We start from the raw sequence: 26,835 nt of genomic DNA, 5'->3' as shown, positions 1-26,835 counted from the left end.
AATTCAAATGTCTGGTAAAGGAAAAGAGCGAGAGCTATAAAAAAGCAAAACTACAGATATACCCAAAGTAAAATTACTTATGAAGCAATTTCCCAAGTTTTAATAGTAAATGCTAATGGAAATAATATGGTCAATCTTCCGATTATAAATGCAACTTCTGTCTTAAGTGGAAGTTAGAATGCAAAGTAAAGTGAACAATTTTATCCTCATTCTAACATGACAGATATAAATAAAACATTTTCAACTAAAATCCACTTTCATTAGTGGTATTTTTTAGAACACAGCAACGTCTTTGCACAAATCAGGTTTAGAAAGGTCCTTGGAAATGATGTCTAAAAGTTAAAAGAAATTTTAATATGACCATGAATTAAAAATGTAAAAGACACAGAGCTAATCAAATGACTTACTACTGACCTTGTTCAAGTCTGAAGAGGGTCCTTTCCAGCTTTTCCATTTCGTTCAGAAGTAAAATCCTAATCTGTTTACTGTGTCCCATTTTGGCTTCTAGAGGATTTGAAATCTTTCAGAAGAATGAAAAGAACTCCGAAATCGAACGAGGTACCCCTATGAAACAAAAAAGGAATTAAGATAAAGAAAATAACTGTATCTTAGATTCTCTAAGGCTGACAGCCACACTTACATGTTCAAAATCTGTTTTAACCCGAGCAAAGAGAAAGAATGAATCTTATAAATAAGATCAGAAAAAGCAAATTGATAGTTGTTTCCTCCCTTCGAGCACAAGACCAAAGCAAAAATTACAGTTAAAAAAAATTAAGTATTTTTACACAATCAATACGTTTTGGAAAGCCTGGAGCTGGGTGGGTTGGGGGATGGAGTAAAATTCCCAGTCCCAAGCCAACCGGCTTCGAAGACTTCATATGGCCCTTCTGCTTACAAGAGATTAGCCTGCTCAAAGATAACAGGTGGGAGATCTCCCCGTTCCCAAATTCGGGTCGGAAGCCACCAATGGGGAGATGAGAACAGAGGGAAACAGTTGTTGTCCCTAGAATAGCTGCCGTGGACACAGAACGTACAGACAGAGCTATAGATAGAAGGAACGCATTTCCCCGGGACGCCGGCGGCATTCCTAGCACTTACACCGAGCAAGTTATACGTGCGGCTTCTGGGACACTGCAGGACCTGCGACTCTGGTGTTAAAACAGTCGGGGGAGGAGACGCAAAGGAAAGTTAAAGGGAAAAGGCAGGCTGCCCAGGCGCAGAAAGAAGCCGCCGACGAGGAGGGCCGGCCGCCGTGAAGGGCAAAGGGAGGGGCGGCGGCAGCCGAGGCAGGGCCGAGGCCGCTGTGTGAGTGGCAGAAAGCTTCTCCGTGACTCCGCCTCGCGCCGGTGCCCGAGGAGACCCTCGATCCCCACGGGGCCTCGAGGACACACAGCCGAAGTGGGAGCTGACAAGTCCCCTCGCCCACTTCCGGGAATCTCCGCACCTGCTCGCCCCAACCGCTAGTCTCGCGAGAGTCCGGTCGCGGGCTGCCCGGGTGTAGGAGGTGGCTGAGGACGAGGCGGCAGGCTGCCTTTTTTCTCGCCCGGAGGAAGGTGAGACGGCTGGGGCGTGCCTCTCCTTTCACAGTCTGCGAGCTCCTGGTTGAACGTTAAAATGTTGCGGTAGGGGGCTGCGAGCTAGGTTGAGCTGCACCACAGGGTCGTTTTGTGGGCCCGCTGAATGGCGGGAGGCAAGCCACCTGGCTTCCTGTGCCATTTCTACCACGTTATGTTTTGTGTCTTCGTTTTGACTTTGTTACGTGACCTAAGTTTTCTTGGCCTAAATTCCCTGAGCCTTGATTTCCCCATGTCTAAAATGAGGGGCCTGGCTACAGTCTCAGACATTCCATCCTTCGTGTGACCACATTTCTAGTCCTATCACAGAGCGGGCCCGTCTTCCTGAATACAGACATGGAAGGACTAGGTGGGTGAAGTGTGGCCCGTCTGCGAACGGCCAAGGGGCAAATACACGTGTGTTTACAACGTCTGGTTGCACCTAATGTACACTGCGTAGACTTGAAGATCGTCTGAGACTAAGAATCTATATTGGCTATAGCTGCACATATTTTAGGCCAGACATTCAAGACATGGTGCAGATGCCTAAGGAGATTTTATGCCTGAGGGAAAAGGAAAGCCCATCTTTCAGGGCCTTTGGAGGGCACCTAGGGATCATGAGAAAATGGACAGAAGGTCTGGAGTGTGGAGAAGAATCTTGCTTTCTTTACTGTGGAATTACTGTAGGTCCAAGAAGAATAATGGGTTAAAAACTAAAGATACTGAAATGTTTGCTTGTTTCAGTAGTTTTCTGAGAATAGCTAGTTGCAAATGGTCCAAAACTGAGTTTGGAAACCCACAGCTCGTTTATTCATTCAACTGACCTTTATTGAGCATCTACAATTTGCCAGGCACATAGGTGCTGGGAATGCAGCAATGAAACAAAGTCACTGCCCTCATGGAACTCCTACATGTGATTGGTAGCAGACAGATAAATAAGTAAATTACATACAATAATTAAAGGTCATAAGACATAAAGCTAAGAAGGGGAGAGTATGGAAGAATCAGGAGAGGGTGGTTTGCAGTTTTAAGTACAATAATCAGTAAAGGACTTGCTGGTAAATTGACATTTGATCCAAAACAGAAAGAAGGTAGAGGGTATCCAGGGCAGAGGGTTATACACAGAGGTACAGGAAGTGCAAGGGCTGGGAGGTAGGTGCATACTTGGTGAATTCAAAGAGGTCACTGTAGCTGAGTGGAGAGAGGTAAAAAATTAGGACAGATAGATGGGGTGGGGTGGGTGGCCTAAAAGGCTTTGTAGGCCATTGCAAGGACTTGCGCTTTTGCTCTGGGAAAAAGAACCATTGGAGGATTTTGAACAGAGCAGTGACGTAATCCGACTGACGTTTTAAAAGGGTCGCTCAGCAACTTTATAGGGAATAGTTAAATAAACCGTAGGGTGTGGTTAGGAAGGAAGTAAGGAGACCTGTTAGGAAGCTATTTCAATTAGCCAAGCAAGAGATAGTGGGGTGTGTGTGTGCGTAGCAGTGAAGGTGGAGAGAAGTTGTTGAATTACGAATCTATTTTAATGCTGAAGCCTACACCACCTGCTGGTGGAGAGAAAGGAGTCAAGGATGATTCAAAGTTATTTAGCCTGAGCAACCAGGACATTATTTCTGTCCAACAGAAATATAATACGCCACATAGGTAATTAAAATTCTTCTAGTAGCCACATCAAAAAAAAAGAAAAAGTAAAAATAAACAGGTGAAATTAATTTTAATAATATATTGTATTTAACTCTATCTTAAACATGATTTCAACATGCAATCAGTATAAAAGGTTATTAATGAGGTATTTTAGATTCCTTTTTTGTACTGTCTTCTAAATCTAGTGTATATTTTACACTTCCAGCAGGTCTCAATTCTGATAGCGACATTTCAAGTGCTTGATAGCTTCATGTGGCATGTGGACAGTGCAGAAGAAGCTGTCATTTAGTGAGAGAGGAAGCAAAGGGGAGGAACAGGATTGGAGGGTGAAATTCAGGAGTTTTGTTGTAGACTGTCAATAAGCAAGTGAAGATGACTGTCCACTTGCTTGAGATGGCCATCAAACATCCAAGTGGAGATCCTGAGTTACCATGTGTAGCCCTGGTCTCCAAAGTAGTGTTTTTCAAATTGTGAGTCGTAACCCATTAAGGGTTGTAAAATTGATTTATTTGTTGCAACCAACAATTTAAAAAATGAAATAAGAAAGCTCTGAATGCACTGCATCTAATAAAAGTATTATTTCACAAAACTTCTGTTTCTATTACTTATGTTTTGATATGCTGGGTCATGTATTCCTCCTGGGGGTCGGGGTTAAAAACAAGTTTGAGAGCCACTGCTGTAGAATGTATGCTGTGTAAAGTCGTAGTAATTCATGATTATGAAATGGTGCCTGGGTTTGAATCCCAGCTCTGCCTCTAACTAGCTGTGAAGCTTTGGAAGATACTCAACTTCTTTGTGCTTTGGTTTTTCCAACTGTGAAGTAGGGATCAAAATAGTACCTACTATTAATTAAACAAGGACCTAAGAACTGTGCCTAATACATACTAAGTACTGTGTAAGTACAAATATCAGCGCTGACCGTGTTGTGAAACACAGTCCACATTTATGTTTGTCTTCTGAAGACAAATATGTGCAGCTATAGCTCTCCTTTCCATACCTACTTCGGATTTCAGGTTTTCCTGTTACTGTCTCATCACACAGCCCACCTGGTGATCACTCTTCACCAGGGCTCCAAAATTAGCCTTGCCTGCTGTCCTTCCTCCAGCAAAACACTCACTTCAGTGCCCAGCATTTCAGCCAGGTATCAGAAGTAAAACAGATTGATGAAGTGAATTCCTTTAGTAGTGAATTCTTCTTAAACAAACACTTAAATTTAAAAAGAAGATTTGTTAATCCAAACGGCCTTAATTTGGGAGATTTCATGTTGTGAAAGAAAGTGAAGAATGTTAAATAATGAAAACATTATGATTTAATGTGATGTGTCTCTAAGATTAAATTTATAAGCAACATATTATCCTTCTTAAAAAGAAAAGACACTGGCATGCTATTTGCGAAGTTCTTGGAATGCCAGTGAATTTGCAGTCTAGGGCGATAGTAGTGCCATGTGCCGCCTTCATTTTGGTGAACATTTGTCATGTGCCTGTCCTGTGCATGACAGCGATCTATATATACACAATAATCTCATGCTGGAGTTGTTAGGAGAAGATTCTCCTTGAGGAACAACTGATGGATGATCCCAGCTATTTGGTCTAGTGTTTTCTAAAATATTGATATTAATGCAGCTGGGAAGTGGGAGAAGGGCTGTGTCAGAAGGGGCTTTCTTCAGGTTTGTGTATGTATGTGTATGTTTTCTGAAAGGAAAGGAGTTATTTGGGGGTATTATTTATGGTTAGGTCCCAATTCTGTGATCTTCTGGGTCTGAAGTAGAGGGGCTGCCTTATTTGGTTTTTATATTTAACAGTATTTTCTGTGTATTTTGTTTTGTAGCAATAGTATACTGATATCATTAATAGTTTTATCTTGTAAAATTTGGAGCTGTGTTTCCAAAATCCCTTCTAAGGTGAGTAATTTATTCTGCGTGTTTTGAAATATCCAGATATAGCCAGTGAGGAGAAGAAGGGAAGATAGAAAACGAAATAGAATTGAAGTCAGAGAGGTGTGGAAAAACAGTGATTTTTCAAAAAGGAGATAGTACAACATCTCCTTTGGAGATAAACAAACCTCGGATTAGTTTCAATCTCTCTGAATTACAGTTGATTCATCCATAAAATGGAGAGAACAACACCTCACTTGTGGGGTCAATGTGAAGAGGAGATGAAATAATGAAAGCACTTAAAGTGTCATTTGGGGACTTCCCTGGTGGCTCAGTGGTTAAGAATCCGCCTGCCAATGCAGGGGACACGAGTTCGAGCCCTGGTTCAGGAAGATCCCACATGCCACGGAGCAACTAAGCCCGTACGCCACAACTACTGAGCCTGTGCTCTAGAGCCTGCGAGCCACAACTACTGAGCCCGCGTGCCGCAACTACTGAAGCCTGCATGCCTAGAGCCCATACTCCACAACAACTGAAGCCACCGCAATGAGAAGCCCGCTCACCATAACGAAGAGTAGTCCCAGCTTGCCGCAACTAGAGAAAGCCCACACGCAGCAACGAAGACCCAACGCAGCCAGAAATAAATAAATAAAATAAAATAAAGTGTCGTTTAGCATTTAGCAAAAATTAGGCTTTTAATAAGGATAGCCTTAAAAAAGAAGGGGTGATGGGGACTTCCCTGGTGGTCCAGTGGATGAGACTCCACGCTCCCAATGCAGGGGGCCTGAGTTTGATCCCTGGTGGGGGAACTAGATCCCACACGCATGCCACAACTAAGAGTCCGCATGCCACAAGTAAAGGTCCCTCATGCCGCAACAAAGACCCGGCGCAGCTTAAATAAATAAAATAAATAAATAAATATTAAAAAAAAAAAAAGAAGAGGTGATGACTAGTTGTCTTTGCTGGGTCAAAGATGGCCATCAGACAAAGTAGATGAAGAGGAGGATTCCAGGGCATGGCAGAGACAAAAGACATCACCGAAAGGTCTCTTACTCCATGAAGTATAAAGGCGAATTCAAAGAGCAAAGTCAGAGCCCAAGTTTTCAGCCTAAATTGTACAAAACTGAGGAAGGGTGGAGACTAAGAATGAAGTAAGTGTTAGTTGGTATATAGTAAATATTTGTTTGAAAATTTATTGAGATGTACATATATAGAGGTAAATATAGTTGTATTTCTATTGAAACAAAAGATCTTGGGCTCTTAGAGCTAACATAGGAAAAGTCATTAAAGAATTCCTAAGCATTGATATAACAAATTAGCCAAAAGCAGTGCATGGAATGCTTGGAAACCATGATAGGAGGAACTTCAAGAGGGCATTTTTAGTGGTGATCTTTTCTTTATTCTTAGATCTTTAAAAAGTTCTTTGGTCTCCAATTTAATGCTAAATCGTTTTCCCTTGCAAGTAAATTTAACTTTCTGTTAAAATAGTGGCTGCAGAGTTTTCATATAGGAGGGTTTAGAGTAGGCAGTCTGGTTGAGGAGAAAAGACAAGGAAGAGGACCTTGAAGCTAATTTTCTATGTTTGTCAGGGTGACTACAGCTGCATATGAGAGGAAAAAACAAAACAACAGTGGTTTAAACTAGAGATGAGTTTATTTTTCTCTCACTAAAAGTCCATAGGTGAGGTGAGCAATTCAAAGCTGGCATGGCAGCTCTATAACATCATCAGGAAGCCAGACTCTCTCTAGTTCACAGCTTCCTTCCTCTTATTATGTGGAACTCATCACAGTACAATAAGGCTGCCAGAGCTCCAGCTATCATATCCACATTCAGGGAACAGAATGGAGGAAGAGGAAAAGAAGGGTGATTTTCCTACCTTTAAGAATTCCTGGAAATACCACACATTTCCACTTGCGTCTCACTAGCCAATACTTAGTCACAAGGTACATGCAAATGCAACCTTTATCTAGTCAGCAGTGAGACTAGCCAAAACCCGGGTTCTGTTATTATGGAAAGAAAGAATAGATTTTGGCAGATAACCAGTAGTCTCTGACACAGTTTGCATGGTATTTTATTTTTTACTTTAATTATTAGAAAGCAGTACAGTTTGGAGCAGGGGGATGGAAGGCTCAGGAGGAATGTCTCCAAGGGAAAAAAAAAACAAAACAAAACTGATTATGTAACATGCTTGACTGCACTGAGAGATGTTTCACAAACACCTCACAGTTTTCTGTCAGAAAGCTTAGGGGTGAATCAATCAATGATTCACTTGCCAAACAAACAAACAAAACAAATGGGAGACTGCGGCTTTATATCTGTCAGCCAAATGAGCTTGCTAAAACTAAACTTCAGAACTGGCCAACTTTCCCCTCACGTCACAAAGGACTGGGGTAATCATGCTCACTGCATGTTTATTCCCAAAGGGAAGAAGGGCAGAGGTGAGCCAAGCTCACGCAGTTATTCTTCCCAAATTCATCAACCGGATAAGTCACTCTGCCTCCCCAGGAATGGAGTGAGTTAAAGAGCAAAGAGAAGCCAGGAGTTTGTTCAGGGAAGCTCTTTCTTTAAAGAAAACAGAATTAGGGAAAGGCATTCTTCTTCAGGCATTATGCAAGTCATTTAACCCCTTTTGTGCCCAATTCCTAAACTGTAATCTTTCTTCCAAGGATATGCAAAAATAAAATATGTAAGATGTTTTGAAAATGAATATATGCCCTATAAATAGCTAATAACAAGTAATATTTAATGAGCATCTAAGAGGTACCAGGCACTGTTCTAAGCCCATTACATGTACTAATTTAATTCCCAAAACAACACTGTCATTACCCCCAATTTAAAGATAAGGAAACTGAGTCCCCAAGTTTAAGTAACTTGCTTAAGGTCAGATAGTGGAAGAATGTGATTTCAATTGCATTCTCAGTGATTCTGTTCAGTAAACTCTAAATCTGAGGGCACTAACATTATCCCCATGGCCTGGTAATCAATAAAGTTTTTATAAATTAAAGTTGGATGTTGCTTACTTTATCTATGGCTGTGTCAACAGTGAGTTTGTTTTCTTGCTTCTTTGGATTTTCTAGCTAATTTAAGACAGAGTCATCTCAGGACAGTTCCTTCAGTTACCCTGCCTTCCCCTCCCTCCCATGGGTCTGGAGTAGATGCTCCCCATCTATGATCCTTTGTTGTATGATATGTTGTGTTATGTTGTATGATAACTGCCTTTACCCTTTTCTCCCTTTCCCACTGGGGTCCCTTAGACAGGGGCTGTGTTTTCTGCCTCTGAATGGCAGGTTGTAAAGTTATTTACACTTTTTAGATACAATAAGAAAACCATACTTTATTCTTTAAAAAAAATTTTAATACATTTTATATTTTAGAATAGTTTAGAGTTAAGAAAATAGTTGCAAAGAAAGTACAGAGTTCCTGACTACCTCACACCCAGTTTCTATGTTTCAATATGTTCCCCTATTGTTAACATAGTAAGATGCATTTGTTACAATTAGTGAACCAATATTGATACATTATTATTAACTACAGTCCATATTTTATTCATTTCTTTTTTGTGATGGGAACAATTAAGATCTAGTCTCTCAGCAACTTTGAAGTTTATAACACAGTATTGTTGTCTATAACCCCTGTGCTGTGCATTAGATCTCCAGGATTTATCTACTGGTTGCAAGTTTTTACCCTTAAACAGTATTTCTCCAATTCCCCCTTCCCCCAGGCCCTGGTAACCACCATTCTACTCTCTGTTTTTACAAGTTCAGCTTTTTTAGATTCTACATATAAGTGATATCATACAGTAGTTGTCTTTCTCTCAGCATAATGCCCTCAAAGTCCATCAACATTGTTGCAAATGGCAGGATTTCCTTCTTTCTCATGGCTGAAGAATATTCCATTGTATGTATATATATATATATATATATATATATATATATATATATATATATATATATATATACCATATCTTCTTTATCCCTTCATCCATTGATGGATACTTAGGTTGTTTCCATATATACTTTATTCTTACAAACTGCTCTGATCTCTTTACCATTCCCCAACTGCTAGGTAGGCATGGAAAACAAAAAAAAATTTAGTCTAGTCTGTTTTAAAACTAATTCTGATCCAGTTATTTAAGTAACCTCTTTAACTCTGTCTCTTTGAAATCATTGTTTTATGGTTTCAGCCCCCCTTCCTCTGCATACTTCTAAGATGGTGTCTGGCACACAGAGCAGGGTCTCACATGAACTTGTTGCATTGGGGGAGTTGAACTCTATGACCCTGAACTGGTCATTGTGCAGGGACTGGCATCACCTGAAGTATGTCTGTCTCATCTTATTCTTGGTTATCCTGTTGGCAAAAGCTACTGATGTATGTAGCTGATAATTTCTTGGTCATTCTTTCTTGGCTTGGTCAGAGCCTAGAGGCCCTTCCTGCTATCTCAGCCTTCCTTGAAATCTTACTTTCACTACAGACTCCTTTGAATATATGAGATACTCTCGGCCTGGTCCAAGGTCCAAAGCATCCATCCATAAGTCTTTGTTGGAGTGACTACATCTCTGCTGGGAACATGGGCGTACCAATATCTCTTCAAGGTCCTGCTTTCAATTCTTTTGGGTATGTACTAAGAGGTGGAATTGCTGGATCATATGGTAAGTCTACTTTTTATTTTTTGAGGAACCATCATACTGTTTTCCCCAGCAGCTTTACCATTTTACATTCCCATGAACAGTGCATAAGTGTTCCAGTTTGTTTGCATCCATGTCAACACTTGTTATTTTCTGTCTTTTTTTTTTTTTTTTTTGGTTTGTCTTGGGGTTTTTTTTTTTTGATAGCAGTGATCCTGTTGGGTTTGAGGTGGTACATCATCATGATTTTGATTTGCACTTCCCTAATGAGTAGTGATGTTGAGCATATTTGCCTGTGCTTATTGACCATTTGTATATCTTCTTTGAAGAACTGTCTATTCAAGTCCTTTGCCAATTTTTGAGTTGAATTGTTTGGTTTTTTGTTGTTGGGGTCTCTATGCATTCTGGATTGTAATCCCTTATCAGATATAGATATGCAAATATTTTCTCCCATTGCATGGGTTGCCTTTTTACTCTGTTGATTGTGTCCTTTGATGCACAGGAGTTTTAATTTTCATGAGGTCCAGTTTGTCTATTTTTTGCTTTTATTGTCTGTTCCTTTTGTGTCATATCCAAGAAATCACTGCCAAATCCAATATCATGAACTTTATGCCCATGTTTTCTTCTAAGAGTTTTGTAGTTCTATAGTTTATAGTTATATAAACTATAGTTGTAGTTTATATATATATTTATATGTACATTTATAGTTATATAGTTTTACATTTAAGTCTTTGATCCAATTTGAATTAATGTTTGTATGTAGTATTAGTTAAGAGTCTAACTTCATTCTTTTGGATATGGGTGTATAGTTTTCCCAGCATCATTTGTTGGAAAGACTGTCCTTTCCCCACTGAATGGTCTTGTCACCCTTGTCAAAAAACATTTGACCATATATATGAAGGTCTGTTTCTGGGCTCCCTATTCCATTCCATTGGTGTATGTCTGTCTTTATTCCATTACCATACTATTTTGATTACTGTAGCTTTGTAGTAGGTTTTGAAGTCAGGAAGTGTGAGTCCTCCAATTTTGTTCTTTTTCAAATTGTTTTGGCTATTTGGGGTTCCTTGACATTCCATATGAATTTTATGATAGATTTTTGTATTTCTGCAAAAAAAAAAAAGTCATTGGGTTTTGATAAAGATTGCATTATATCTGTGTATCACTTTGGGTGGTACTGACATTTAACAATATTAAGCCTTCCAATCCATGAACATAGGTTATTTTTCTGTTTATTTATGTCTTTAATTTCTTTTAGCAATATTTTGTAGTTTTCATTGCACAATTCTGTTATCTCCTTGGTTAAGTTAACTCCTAATTATTCTTTTTGATAGTATTGCAAATGGAGTTGTTTTTGTAATTTTCTTTTCAGATGTTCATTGTTAGTGTATAGAAATGCAACTTATTTTTTTGTGTTGACTTTTATCCTGCTACTTTGCTGAATTTGTTTATTAGTTGTAATTGCTTTTTTGTGTGTGTACATGGAATCTTTAGGGTTTTCTACTATAAGATCATAACATCTTTGAACAGAGATAATTTTACTTCTTCCTTTTCTATTTGGATACCGTTTACTTATTTGTTTGTTTAACCTACCTAATTGCTTTGGCTAGGACTAGTACTATGTTGAATAAAAGTGATGAAAGTGGGCATCTTTGCCTTGCTCTTGATTTTAGAGGAAGAGCTTTCAGTCTTTCACCACTGAGTATGATTTTGCTGTGGTTTTTTCATACATGGCTTTTATTTGTTGAGACAGTTTTCTTCTATTCCTAGTTTGTTGAATTTTAAATGAAAGGATGTTGAATTTTGTCAAGTGCTTTTTTCCTGCACCAATTGAGGTGATCCTTTATTTCTTCTTAAGAATATGCATTTCCTTTTCCCTTTTGAAATGTCATAGGAAAGCCCACGGGGCTTGAATTTGCTGTATCTCATGACACTATAATAAGCCCATGGGTAGCGTGGTGCTAACAATGCTGCATTTACTGTCTTTTCAAAAGTAGTATTCTTATTATTAATTAATTCTTATTATTATTAATTTTGGTTAAGTTTAAATTTTTTATCAGTTATGAATTAGAGTTGATTGGACAGCTGATTTCATGGTGGAAAGCCACAGCCCAGCTCAAATGGTGGAAAACAAACTTCTCAAAACAAAGCTTTCAAAATGGAAGAATGAATAAAATATCCTGACAATAACAGTCTTAGGTCTGTCTCACCCAGAGAGTGAGTTCTTGAAGGGAGAAAATATCTTTCCCCCTTATCCCCGGTTACCTGGAACTGGAGATTGTTGTATAGTAAACACTTAATAAAACATCTTGGAGGGTATCAGAGAACAACGGTGTTCCCCTTGCCCTTTCTTCCCTCTCCTTTTCCCAAGAGAGATTGCATCAGACTCAGTAACTTTCATAGTGTTAATTTATTGTGAAGTATAAATATGAAAGTATCCAAGTTCTGCAAATAGTGCAAAAGTGAGCAATTGTGCATTTTAATTTGACTTAGTATTGTTGAATTGAAATATTTAGATTTTGGTATTAAAAGAGGATTGTACTTTTTTTTTTTTTAACCATGTCACTATTGATTATTTTCTTATTCCAAAGCTGTATAGGCTCATACATTATTTAATTCTCAAAAGTTAAGTTGATAGGCTGTCTGAGGGTAGATGTACAAACTGTAATATAAAGCCAGAATTGGAAAATAGAGGTACTTTAACTAACTTTTCAAAGTAGGCTTTATGTTATAAAAAGCATCACGTAGTACACTGTGTAAAAATAAAATTAGATGAAGTATAATCTATGAGTGATACCTGCTTTATAGACTCTCAATTTGATGACCAACATAACCTAATTTAGCAGAACACTTGACCGAAGTATTTCACTGATGATCAAGTAAATTCTGATGAAAGGTCAATGGTATAACTACAAAGGCCAATCTATTTTAATTGCCTAAGGTTTAAAAAAAGCCCTCTTCTCAATTTACAGTGACTGTGGGAGTCATTTTCCTGCTTACACAGTGATAAAAGGCTTGTATATCATGAATGTAGCATAGTGGATAATCAGCAAAACTTTAAGACTAAATTAATCAGCACTTTGGAAAGTTTATTCCATGAACATAGGTAACATGTCCTGTCAAGGCAAGAGATTGCTTCTTTGATTATAGAAAAATACTAATAAGTTTTCACTTTTTTTTTTAATGTTTTACTGGAAAGAATTTAGTTAGAGATTCAAACATAGTAAAATTTACTTTTTAAAAATAATTGAGAATCACTGTGTTGTGCACCAAGAACTAATATAGCGTTGTAAGTCAATTATACTTTGAAAACAAACAAAAAAACAAACAAGCCAACTCAGGAAAAGAGACTGGATTTGTGGTTACCAGAGGCAGTGGGGGGCAGGGGAGGGTGTTGGGGGAAGGATGAAAGTTGTTAAGAGAGTAAAGCCTAAGAGATCTCATCACAGGGCAAAAAATTTTTTTTTCTTTTACGTCTATATAGAATGATGGATGTTTACTAAACTTATTGTGGTAATCATTTCATGATGCATGCAAGTCAAATCATTATGTTGTACAACTTAAACTTATACAGTGCTTTATGTTAATTATATCTCGTTGAAACTGGAAGGAAAAATGGATAACAAAGTATACCTGCTTTAGGTCTGAAAATAAATAAATACATAGAGTAATTTATATTTTAAAATAAATGAAATAAAACTCTTCTTTTAAAAAGAAAAAAGTGAGGCTTAAATTTGATAATAATGGTATTTTTGAAGTACAAATATATGAAATATATACTAAGTTCAGAACAGATTCAATATTTAGCCTTTGAACTGATAAATCATATCATATTCATTTAATATATTCTCTAGGTCCCATCTTGACTTTTCTTTCTCTCCTTCCCAAGGCTTATTGATTTTTTTTTTTATATTTTAAAATAACAATTTTAAAAGTAATGAAAATTTAAGGTGCTTTCTGATTCCTTCATGTTATATCTTAATAGTAACATTAAAATCAAGATGTCAAACAACATTCTTGTGTTAATTCTGGACTGTTAGGAGTCAAGGTGGCATAAAAGGAAGGACACTAGAGTGCACATCAGGTAAGATGATTAAAAACTTTGATGAGTCACTAACTAGTTGTTTGGACAAGTCACTCTTAGAGCCTTAATTTTTGTGTCAATACAATGATCTGTAAGCTAGAGTGCATAAATAGGGGACATGTACATTAAGAATAGAATCCACAATGAGGAACTATCCATACTTCAGAAATCAGAGGAATTTCTCTAGACATAGTTGGATGATACTGCATTTCAGGAAGACTGGGAGGGATCTTGGACAACCTAACTCATGAGATAGCTGTTTTCTGAGCAGTAAATTGAGGAAGCCCAAGCATGCCTCACTGACATGCCCTCACTCAACAAAGTAAGGAGGTGTGGGATGGTGATGGGGAGGAGAGTCTCTGGGGATGTTGAGACTTCCAACATGTCTCTCTCCCACATAGAATTTACAGGCATCCTGAGGGATCTAGGTGGGACCCATGAATATAGGAGAGAGTTCTGATCCTTGGACCATTTTTGGCATTGCACTTTCTGCTACATAATACTCCTGTTAGGAGCTCGTCATCCACTGTGGATTAGGCAGGGTTACAGGTAAGCTTAAGAATGGTCTTCACAGCTGTCCTCTTCCCTAATTGGAGGCTCAGTCCCAGGGACTCTCACTACCACTATAAGCTTTAACACTTAGTGTCTAGCCTCCCAGGTATCTTGTATCCATCTCTTCATTTGAGATACTATGAGCTTGGACCAAAATGGAATTTCTCCGCAACACTGAGAAATATTTAGTGAAATAATGTGATTTTTTTTGTATGACTACTTTGGAATCAATTTATACTTTATATATATATTTTCCAAATTTTCTATATTGGAAAATGGATATTAAACTATAGGAATAATTCATATAGTCAAATATTCATATGGTCAAATTTACCATGAGCTGCATCATCTCTGGGTTGACAAAGTTTTTTTGATACTTTATTTAGTATAATATTTGTTGGGAACCTACTCAGTGCAAGACAATCTAATTGCCTTTTGATATCTTATAATTATCTAATTGGTTTATAGTATCAAAAATAGAAAAAATAGAAATTATGGAAGTACAGAATTTGCTTTCCTACAAAGAATAAGTGAACCACAGAATACTGTGACATCTACAAGTTCAGTAGTTATGTTTTATGAGTCAGTACCTAGAGGAGTACTTAAACCCATGTAAGTTGGTTGCATTTTATTTGGCAGCATAACGACAGATCAAGTTGTCCCTTTAGTCCTTTGAGTTCAAGAGGCAGAATGTGATTTTTAAGAAATATTTAATTAATTAATTTATTTGGCTGCACCGGGTCTTAGTTGCGGCATGTGGGATCTAGTTCCCTGACCAGGGATTGAACCTGGGCCCCCTGCATTGGGAGTGTGGAGTCCTAGCCACTGGACCACCAGGGAAATCCCAGCAGAATGTGATGTTAACTGTCACTTATTAATCCAGGCTTGGAAAAATTGCTTTTAAAAGTCATTTATTCATCTGCTAAATTAAACTTGCAACATCAGTGATAATATTCGATACTTATACAGTACTTTATAGATTTTCAAAGTATTGCAACATTCATGATTTCATTTAATCTTCACAACAATTTTGCAAAGAAGACAAGATAGTAACTAACTCCATGTTATAGATAAGAAAAATGGTGTCTTGAAATGTGAAGTGACTTGTGTAATATAGTCTGGCTAGTCAGTGGTAGAAGGGAACTAATTTCTAAGTTTTTTGATTTCTAGGTGCGATTACAAGGTATTACGGACTACATACAGACAGAGGGAACATATTAGAGCACACTGCTATTTTTTTTGTAGAATAAAACAGTACAATTTCAGAGATGGCATGGATCCTGTCCAGGCTGGCATAAATAGGCAAGGATTCAGTCTGACTGGGTAAGCTCTGGTAAAAATAGCCTTAATTATAATACTTTTAGTCAAATGTCAGGATCTTTGTTCCTGGGGGTAGGGTTGGACCACAGACAGATCTACAGTGAAGAAGTGGGGAAGGGTCACAAGGACTTAAGCATAATATCAGGGCCCCCAGAAGCCATATTGTCTAGGATTTTTTGCCAGGTTCCAGTCTTAGCTGCAGAATTAGAACACAAGTCAGGACTGGCATAGCTGCTCAGATCTAAAAGATTGGGGAAACATAGTGAGAATTGGGCATGATGTTTGGGGAGGAGACTGCTGCTACTTAATAGGCTGGGGAGTGTCACCCCAGAAGTGAAACAGAAGGAAAATAGGCTAATTGTAGATGCTTTGACATATTCCAGGTATTCTCATTAGCAGGGCTCAATCTGCTGGTCAGATGTCTTTAGTCCACTCTGCTGGACAGAGCTCAAGTGGGCAGGGGCAAGAAACAGTGCTCTTTGGCACCTGAACACATGGTTCAATTTATAAAGCATGTGCTTTACCTGACAGTTAAGTGAGATGCTCTGCTCACATAAGTCCACAGATTTACACCTGTGAAGTTTCCATGTAAAATGGGTGCTACTGTCTTTTATAATAAGTCCCATGTGTATTTTCATGGAATGTTGACAGGTGAGCATATATTGCTTTATCAGTGCTTCTGGGATTATCTGAAAAATAGCACAGGTATTCTCATGACAGGTTTATGTTAATAAGTTTGGTTAGCATAGGACTTCCCTGGTGGCATAGTGGTTGAGAATCCGCCTGCCAGTGCAGGGGACACGGGTTCAATCCCTGGTCCGGAAAGATCCCACATGCCGCGGAGCAACTAAGCCTGTGTGCCACAACTACTGAGCCTGCACTCTAGAGCCCGAGAGCCCACAACTACTGAAGCCTGCGTGCATAGACCCCGTGCTCTGCAATAAGAGAAGCCACCGCAATGAGAAGCCCGCGCACCCCAACGAAGAGTAGCTCCCGCTCACCGCAACTAGAGAAAGCCCACGCACAGCAACGAAGACCCATCACAACCAAAAAATAAATAAATTTAAAAAAAAAGTTTGGTTAGCATAAAGCAAAAATTAATTCAATGACTCACATGTAAAGTTAATAAACTCTTCTTTCTCCATGTCACTAATTTCCTAGTCTTGTGAAGGTCTGTACATTTCTATGGCTGAACAAATATGTGGAAAGTTTCTATTTGGGTTCCCAGGATGCTACATTAAGTCGGGTGTCATCAGTGTGACGCTTTGCTATTCAAAGTGTGATCCAAGGACAAGAAGCATTGGTGTCTCTTGGGAGCTTGTTAGAAAAGCAGACTCTCAGGCCTAATGCTAGGCCTACTAAATCAGAGTGCATTTTATCAAGATCTCCAGGTGATTTGTAAGCACGTTCAAGTTTAAGAAGCACTAGTTATACCTTTGTGGCTCAAGGTCATGCCTTCCTAAACCTCTATTTTTAGGTACACTCTACTTCCTACTCTTCTGGAATCTGTAGGCTATCAGTTAGCCAATTCATTTGGATGTTTTTAAAATTCTAAACCTGTGACATTGTGTGCCCTATGCTGTCTCTTCCTTGTTTTGTCAGATAAGGGACTTTTTCTTTTGCATTCCCCATATTTTTCACCTCTTTTCACTTGATGATTTTTGTTTTTGGAGACAAACCATCACTTCTAGCTTCCAGGGGACATATTCTCTCTCTGATCAACTTGAAGACTTTCTCCCACGGCATCTCTCTCAATAACATTGAGGTAATGAGGTTCTGTTTACTGCCGAATTCAATCATAAATGTGAGTTGCCACTAATATCAATATTGCATATTTTAAAGCAGCTTTAGAGTAAAATAAAATAAAACCACAAAAAGGACTACTTGGTAGCTTTCTCTGCTGTGTTCAACTTTTTGTTTTGTTTAACTTTTCATATTACAGAAATCTTGGACCTCAGAAATTTCATGTGTCTTGGCAGTAGCTATACTTTCTGTGTCTTAGTGATAAACATTCTGTTATTTTATTCTAGAACTCTAAACCAATTAAAGAAAATCTTTATTGGACATTTTCTGTTCTCTGTTTTCTTAGCTTTGTTTTGTTTTTTTTTCCCCATCTTTGTTATAAAAGGAAAAACCCCTCATGGAATATGTTGTCATGAAATTTAGGTATTTATATGTATATTATTTTTGTGTATGTATCAGAAATCACATTTAGAAATATTCTCTGTAAGTTACACTTAAACATTTTTAGTTGATAAGTGCCAACAACATTATGGTTTGTTTCATAAAACCTCTCTTCACTTTGCAACCATATCCTCTGTTTCTTCCTTTTCTTTAAAAACCACACAGGATGTTGAAGAAATAAAGTGAGAGAAGTCTGCTGAAATATATTTACAACAAGCTATTGTAAATGTCATTTGTTGAATAAGGTATAAAATTTCATGGCACAAAGGGCAGACTTGTCTGAAAGTAACCCGGAGAGCTCACTCTTGGTTACCGAAGCACTGGGCTATCTGGAACCAGGAATCACCCTTCAACCAGTGCGAGAAGCCACACTTGAACTCAGCTTCCTATTAGACTGGTGGTGTTATTTTACCCTCTTGCAGGAACTACAGCTTTCTATGGTCTCCGCTGTCCTCAGGTGCTGGGCAGCTAGCTTTCACAGTTACTCCCTTTAAATATATTGCATGCAATCCAGACTGCCTAACACTTAATGTTGTGTGCTTATCTCTTCTGATTAAGGTTGCTATCATGCTTGCCCTGTAAGAAAGGAGAGCAACAGTGAGGTGGGGGATCTGCCCTAGAACACTGGACCAAGTGTCCATCAGATGGCCAGGGGCCCTGTGTACTTCCTCATGGGAAAAATGGGAAAATCAAAGGACCTGTGACTTTTCTTGTTGCTGACTCCTTGAGTTTCCTCGATAAAGCATATTCTTTAATATGATATTGTAAAATTCACCCAGAGCTCTGGTGAACCTCAGGGGACCCATCTTGCACAGCACATTTATTGATGATAATCAAGGCTTTGTTCTGCATACCCTGCTTTGGGAGAGTTCATATCTCAATTTGTATATTTGTAGCATAGATTGAAGTCACTGCCATATTCCCATTTTGCCTTGGATAAAATGTCCTCCTATTGATGACTGTTAACTCATGCATTTTCTTCTCATCCATATGTCTCCCTTATTCACATCTCTCTTTGTCCAGCAAGATTCCATGATGTACTGTTCAATAATACTGTTGCTAATAGCTTAAACTTCCTTCCCCTTCTGTCTTCTTTGTGGCATCTGCCAAGGGCTGCAACCGTAGATAAACCGTCTGCTTTCTCTGCATCTGTGCCTGAGCAGCCAAGCACTGCTGGAGAGAGTTACACAATAGAGCCTATTGATATTACAAAAAATTAATTAAAACAACTTCAAACTGTACAGCAATCCTGTAATGATTCTCAGTCAAGCTCTCTCCCACTTTCCATAATGATTATTTCAGGCTTCTTCAAACCTTCTTCCTCTCATCACCCATGATTCTCAGAATATGATATTGATTTTTATTTTATAGAGAAAATAGAAGCCCTTAAATGAGAACTGCATCACCTGTCCTATTATCTGTCCATACTATTCTAGTTTCCTTCTGTTACAGTATGGGTGTAATTAGTTTTGCTAAGGCTAAACCCTCTTCTGGTACTTTTATTTTACTCCCTCCCACCTTCTAAGGTACCTGAAATTATGGATTATCTTTTGTCTGAATATTCAAACTCTCTTCAATTGGAGCTTTTAAAAACAGGATCAAGTATCTCCCAATTAAGAGAAAGAGAGGAAAGGAAAGAGAGAGAGAGAAATTTTCTCTAGATTTCTTCATTCCCTTCTAGTTACTGCCCTATTTCCTCTGTTCAAATTTTTGAAAAACGGTTTCTATGTACTGTTGCTATTTCTTTCTGCCTAGCCACTTCTAAGCCTTTTCCAATCTAACATCTGCCTACATTGCTCCATCTCAGGATTTCTTAACCTTGGCACTATTGGCATTTTAGGCCAATGTTTTATATTTGCGACACTGTCTTGCACATTTTAGGATGTTTAGCAGCATCCCTGGTCTTTATTCACTAGATACCTGTAGCAGCTCTCTCCCTGCAGCTGTGACAACCAAAAATGTTTTCAGACATTACCAAATGACTCCTGCAAGGCAAAATTGCCTCTGGTTGAGAATTGTTGCCCTATTCCCATGGCTCCTGTTAGGTTACCAATGACTTTCACGATGCTAAATCTCGTTTCTTATCTGACTTGGTAGCTCAGTAGTATCTGAAATTGTTAACCTCTCCTGCCTTGTAACATTTTTCTCTTGCCTCTATTGACAACACTCTTTTGATTTTCCTTTTACCTCTCAGATTGTTCTTTTTTCTTCCTTCCTTCCTGTTTTCCTTCCTTCTTTCCTTCCTTTCTCTCTTTCATTCTTTCCTTCTCTCTCCCTCTCTCCTCTCCCCCAAACCCTTTCTTTTTCTCTTTCTTTAAATCTTTTTAGGCTCATCCTCTGCCAATTGACAATTAAATTTTGGCACTGTCTTCTACTCTGCTCTTTTTCTGGGGACTCTCATCCCCATGCAGAACTTTAATATTCACCTTTATACTTGTGCGTCAAGCTTTGATGAACTAGCTTCAGTATGGTGAACAGGTCAACCCTCCCACCAGCAGCAACAACAAAAAGCTGGATACAATAGTTTATCCATAGCTTGTGAGTCTTTATCTCTATGTGACAGCCTTCTCTTTTAGAGGAAACAAAAAATCTGCTTCTAGCTTTACCTTTTGAAGTAGAAAATTAGCTCTTAATCAGAATAACATAGATAAAGATGAGTGAAATTCTTTACATTGGCCTAGATGGGCCTAAGTGATCTGCCTCCACCCTTACCTCTCATAGCTCTCTACCCTCCCCAATCTCATCCTCCATCATCATCCCTCCTGTGTTCCTGCTTGAGGCAACTAGCTGTGGTTCAGTCCTTTGTTCATGCTCTACCACAGGGCTATTTTATTTGTTGCTCTCTCTGCCAGGAAGACTCCTCTCACCCATCTCTGCTACTTAACCTATTCTTCCAATCTCAACTCAAGCAGACTTCCTCAGGGAGCCTCCCTTGTTCTTCCTGACCAGCTCCCACTCCCCATTATGGAGCCCTTTAATGGCATCTCTTTCTTACTGCCTAGTACAGTAGCAATTTTGCATTTACTTGTGTGATTAGTGAGGTGAGTACAGTTGAGCAAGGGTTTTCAAACCAAGACTGCTTGGCTTGGAATCTTGGGTCTTAAATTCTTGGTGCCTCAGTTTCCTTATTTTTAACATGGGGATACTAATAGAACCTATTTTAAGGGTTGTTGTGAGTCTTAAATGATTTAGTGTATATACAATGCTTAGAACAGGGCCTGGAACATAGTAAGCACTATGTAAATATTGGTTGTAATTTTAAAAATTTAATTATCATCTGTCTCTTCCACTTTTTTTTCCCCCATTTTGTGAAAGTTTATTTGCAGGATAAATTCCTAAAAGTCAAATTACTCATAGAATTAGACACACACATATTATCACAGTTGTCACATCTACCAAAAAGTTATTCCAGTTTCTAATCCCATTAATGGTTATGTAGAAATATCAATTCTCTTATAATTTTATTTATTTTTGAGGAATTTAAGAAAGATTAGCATAACCTTTTTTTTAAAAACATCTTTCTTGGAGTATAATTGCTTTACAATGGTGTGTTAGTTTCTGCTTTATAACAAAGTGAATCAGCTATACATATACATATATCCCCATATCTCCTCCCTCTTGTGTCTCCCTCCCACCCTCCCTATCCCACCCCTCTAGGTGGTCACAAATCTTCTACTTTTTTGCTCATTTTTTTTTCTCGGTGCCAACACAGTTCATGACACATTGCAGGCATGCAGTAACTGTCAGAGTAATGTATAAATTAAAGAGTTTGGGAAAAAGAAATGCCATACAAATACAAAGCACATTTGTATAGATGAAAAAGTAGAGATTCTGCGTTGTGTTTTTAAAAATAATTCTACTATAGTCATTCACTGTTTTTACTTGCACAACCTATGCTAGAAGGGAAATAGGTGCTTTTTTAATTCTAGGAGAATTCAAACAATATTTTATTCTGGGTGAATTCATTCTAACACAATCAGCGAAATCAGAGCCTTTGAGTTAAAAATATTACTCAAATATTTTATATTTGAAGAATATATTCAAATTCAAATTCCTATATTAAATACATAAGAAGTAGACATAATTTTTCATAACAAACCTTGAAAACAAACATCTTAGTCTTGGAGGTTAAGGATTATGTAACAAAGAATCATTTTAGTTTTTAAAATATTGCATAAGATCTTGTAAACAAACTTTTAAGGACTCAAGTTTTTGATGACAAGATACCAAATAAATATAAATCTGACAAGTAAACCTGGTTCTGCAAGCATGCATATGAGATTATTTATTTGGTATGGAGGTTGCTGGGTTCTTTGAATCATTATTAATTATTAGACATTAATAACTAAGAAAAACCATGCCACATGAGCAATGATAATTCAATGGAAAAAAATCTAAACCCAAGAAGAGATATTGATAAAGTAGTATGTTGTCATTTGTGTTAGTCAGCTCAGGCTGTCATGACAAAATACCACAGACTGGGTGGCTTAAACAACAGAAATGTATTTCTCACAGTTCTGGAGGCTGGGAAGTCTAAGATCAAGGTGCCGACTGATTTTATTCCTGGTGAGAGCTCTTTCCTTTGTTTGCAGACAGCTATCTTCTCACTGTGTCTTCACATGGTGGAGAGAGAGAGCTCTGGGGTTTCTTCCTCATAAGGGTACCAACCCTGTCAGATTAGGGCCCTACCCTTATGATCTCATTTAACCTTTATCACTTCCTCACAGGCTCTGTCTCTAAATAGTCACATTGGCGTTTGGGCTTCAACATTTGAATTTCTGAGAAAACACAAACATTCAGTCCATAACATCATTCAAAAGAAGGAGAGAATATTTTTATTGGGGTGAATATGCCAAAAACTTTGAGAAGAGGCTTTTAAGATTGACTTTAAAGGGTTTGAACTTCCAGAGTGTGAAGGGAAATTATACCATGATCTCAATATTATATGTGGAAAGCAGAAGGGATGTAGGATCTGTGTAAGGTTAGTGAGGATTTCAGTTTGATTGATTTCCTAGTATGTGAGGAGAAAATGAGTGAATTTCAGGTCATTGAGAAATTTGAATGATGGGTTATGAAGTTTGTACTTTATTCCGTGAGCAATAGGAACCCACTGTTTTAAAAAGGAGTAATATGATTAGAGCTGTTCTCGAAGAATATTAATCTGACAGAAACTTCAAGGGGCTGAAATTGGCAGTTTAGTACTGGTCTGGTTAGGAGGCTATATTAATAGTCAGGAAAGAGGTAATCAGAGCCTGAGCTATAATAGTGGTAGCAGGTATTCACCCATGGGTCAAACATTGACCTTTCTCAATAGGCCAGCATTCTAATGGAAAAACATGCAAATAAACCAGTAATTAATATAATGGGATAAATGCTAGAATAAGATTCAATTCACCAGAAACGTATAACGATATTAAACTTGTGTATACCTAATAAAACATACTCAATATTTACAAAGCAAAAGTGGATAGAACTACAGGGAGAAACTGATAAATCTACAATTACAATAGACTATTTCAACATATATCACAAAATTAATGGTAGATTAAGCAGATAAAATATTAGAAAAGATACAGAAGGTTTGAATAATGGGAGTAACAGTATCGATGTTGGCTCAAATCAGAGAAGAGTGTAGCCTTGGAGAATAATCTATCCAGCAACCAGAGAATATATATTAATGCTGTTTCTCCTTTTCCCTTGCCCAAATTCTCTTTTACAGTTACCATTTCCCAACTTTTCAAAAGAAATACCTCTTATCCACACAAATCTTCCATGATGCATCACCCTGGGGTGCAAAATCTTCAGAGGAACAATCAACATATTGGTATTGGAGAAGCCTCTTATAATCATAAACCTTTCATAGACCATTGTCTTTTCCTGCCTAATATGAATGTCTAGTAAGTGTGAGGCACGGCATTAGTAAAGGGGTAGTTTGACCCTTTGGGGGTTGTTCCAGATTCAATAGCGTGGGACAGTTGGTGCAATTACAATTGTTGTTTTTGTTGTTTGACTAACTTGCCTCTTTCATATTCTAACTATTATCAAATAATGAGTTACTCTTGAGGGAGTCATATCAGAGCAGCACTCTCGCGCGGCCGGTGAGAAAGGGGGTCAAGGAGACCTGGCAGAGCTGTCCCCAGGGCTGTAGCCCCCATGCCAGAGCTTTAGCCTGGCCAGTCAAAGGGCTGGAGTGTCTAAGGGCTTGCCCTGGCAAGAAGCACCTCCTGAGAAAGAAACTGGGAGGAAATGGTGGATGTGGCTTAACCAGTAACTTCCACTAACAATGAAGCAGAAAGTAGCTTTTCTAAACTATCAATAATAAAATGTACCAACTATGTTGAAGAAAAATCTCGATTATCTTTTTCCCATAGAAAATGGTATAAAAAGACATTGTCATTTGAAGAGATGATTAAAAGTATTGAGCCAGAAAGTGTAGAAAAATTGTTATAGAGATATTAATTAATATTGTTATTGATATTGTTATACTTTTCTAGGTTATATGATGTTTGTGGAATTTATCATCCTTTTAAAGTGTATAATTTGTCATGATTTTATTCTCATGTTACATAAATATTTACTTTTCCACCTAATTTTTAAAATTTATAATGTTGTCTTCTTTTTTAAAAGAGGTCTGCACCTCATATTATATAGGCTTCAGGCTAACAAAACCTGAATCCATCCCTGGACCTGATACTTTTTCTATTTCTCTTCCTCTTTGTCTTTCTGTTTTTCTCATCATTCCTTTCCATGCTCTTAAAAAAGTAGGACCTATACTAATATATAAGGACTGTAGAACAAAATATTTTTTAAAAATCACCTATGATATAGTACCCTAAACTTCAGAAAACCAGCTATATTAAATCAAATTCTCCTTCTCTGATGTCAATATATTGTTCTAATTATCAGATGCAAAATATATGCTTAATATATTTAAAATTTTACTAACAAAACTTTCATTCTCATCTACTTATGTATAAAAATAAGATTTTTTAGTGCTATAAATATAAGTGGAAGACAGGAATAGCTAAATCCTGACTCATTCTAGTAATAAGGTAATATCAACACAAGGATAAATAAACTTTTAAACATATTAAAAAATATTAGATGGTCAACTTAAAAAATTCGTGAAGGATACATTGTTTTTCAAATTTCTTTTACATGCATACAGGCAAAAACATTTGGAGACAAATGATCTAGACAAATAAATATGGAAGGCTATATAAATCAATAACGCAACTCCTTTCAGGGAGCTGCCATCTATTTTTAACTGCCCTGTTGGCACATTTCAGCAGACAGCTGCGTCAAATGGATGGAGGCTGCCTGAGGGTGTGAAGAACATTGCATTGGCTCACCTAATTTCAGTTGTGAAATCTTCTTTACAAACCCTAATATTTACAAAAAGTAATTGAGGCTAACGGTTTTATAATTTGGGGTGGAAATAGCTCCCATTAGTGATATAGAACAGAACATGGGGCCTCTACAGGCCTATATTGGCAGCAGTTGTGGTCCGTTTCCCTCAAGGCCCTCCTTTTATTTGTCCAGAAATCCTTGTGTACTTATTTTCAGTACTTAGGAGCAAGTGAGAGTGAGGTTGGGATTGATCCAGACCACCTTGATGCTGTCTTGTTGACGTCTGCCCTGGAGGTACCTGTCTTCAATTCAGAAGTTTTTCCTGCATAACTGGGGCTAAATCCCTTGCTTTAGGGCTGCCTAGCAGCTGGAGCACCAGCAGGACCTGATTTATGAGGAGAGGCAATCTCACTTCCCTCATGCTATTCTTATAGAAAAGGAGTCTATTCAAACTGACCATGACTCCAGAATCATTGTTCTTTTCATTTCTTCCCCCAACCATTTTCCCAAGGGTTGAATCTATCAGATCTATCCAAGAGAGCATTAAGACAGTTAATTGAAAAGATCGTTAAGCCTGCAAGAAGCAGGAGAGGGGCATTTATTTCTCAGTTGGATGCTTGCTGAGTCACAGAACATGTAGGTCTCCCCTGGAGCTGTCATGGAAGTATGGTGATGAAATTATTAGGAGAACTTGGCTTGTACCCTTTGGAATTTGGGGCAAACATGAATATAGAGACTGGTGCCTATTTCTAGTCTAGAGATTTCTGAGGGAGTCTCTCTGGATTAGCCCAGACTTGTGGGGCTTGAGGAGACTGTGGCAGAATATACATAAAGAAAGAAGGAGAGAATCCCTTATCACATCCGTTTGAAGAGAACCCGGAAGTTCTTGAATCTTCTCAGAAAGAAGCATTAGACAAAAAGGAAAACCTGGGTTGCCATATAGGAAGATAAATTTGCTCTTCTGTACCTCACTGGCTTATAATTACCTAGAATTTCCTGGCATCTACTGCCACCGTGTGGGTATTTACATTTATTGAATTCAAATGAGTATTTTCCCTTAAAGGCTTGTCCTAAGCCAAAATACAAAGCATTTTAAGTGTGTTTTAGTGCTCTTCAACCTCAGATTGTCTCCTACGTCCCCTCTAGGTTCCCTGTGCTTTCAGACTCACAATGAGGTTCCATCATTAAATACTCTTCTCTTTTGTAGCACTGTGTTAAAGCAGTACTAAAGTCATGCTGCTGATACCTCAATGACTCTGAGTTTTTGATAAATCAGTTTGAGGCAGAGAAACTCTGAAATGGTCCCCAATTATCTGTTTCCTGGTATTGATGCCCTGTGTAACCATTTTACCTTTACTGTGGGTGGGATCTGTGTCTAGCTTCCAACCAACAGATTATGGCAGAGGTGATGGGGTGTCACTTCCATACTTACATTACATTGCACTTAAACTTCCATGTTGCTAGGAGACTCCCCTGACTGCCTTCTGGGCTTGCATGCATGAAGCAAGAGTCCACGTATGGGAGGCCCAGTGAAAAGGACCTGAGGGCAGCTACTGGCTGTCAGCAGGCAAGAAACGGAGGTCCCTAGCCCAACAGGACATAGATCATTGAATCCTGCTAACAAGCGTGTGAAATTGGGAGCAGATCCCT

At 38.2% G+C, this 26,835-nt stretch overlaps 2 protein-coding genes across 5 annotated transcripts in view; one reads left to right on the top strand and one right to left on the bottom strand.

The window, feature by feature from the left end:
* Window positions 1–22,457, bottom strand: part of AGL (amylo-alpha-1, 6-glucosidase, 4-alpha-glucanotransferase) — a 99,866-nt gene extending 77,409 nt beyond the window's left edge. The window contains exons 1-2 of one of the 4 annotated variants that reach the window (XM_007169535.3): window positions 22,349–22,457; window positions 415–564 (exon numbers count right to left, since the gene is read on the bottom strand). In XM_007169535.3, coding sequence (XP_007169597.2) covers window positions 415–496 — 82 coding nt within the window. In that variant the 5' untranslated portion in view covers window positions 497–564; window positions 22,349–22,457. The other 3 variants (XM_007169534.3, XM_007169536.3, XM_007169533.2) reach the window with 3 other exon arrangements.
* FRRS1 (ferric chelate reductase 1) overlaps window positions 1,445–26,835 on the top strand; it is a 115,259-nt gene continuing 89,868 nt past the window's right edge. Inside the window, exon 1 of the mRNA XM_007169540.2 lies at window positions 1,445–1,553. The gene's annotated coding sequence lies outside the window, so the exon portion shown is untranslated. The remainder of the gene's footprint in view (window positions 1,554–26,835) is intronic.

Source organism: Balaenoptera acutorostrata, chromosome 1, assembly GCF_949987535.1.
Source record: "Balaenoptera acutorostrata chromosome 1, mBalAcu1.1, whole genome shotgun sequence".
In the NCBI taxonomy this organism is placed as follows: Eukaryota; Metazoa; Chordata; class Mammalia; order Artiodactyla; family Balaenopteridae; genus Balaenoptera; species Balaenoptera acutorostrata.
This window is presented reverse-complemented; position numbering and strand designations above follow the sequence as displayed.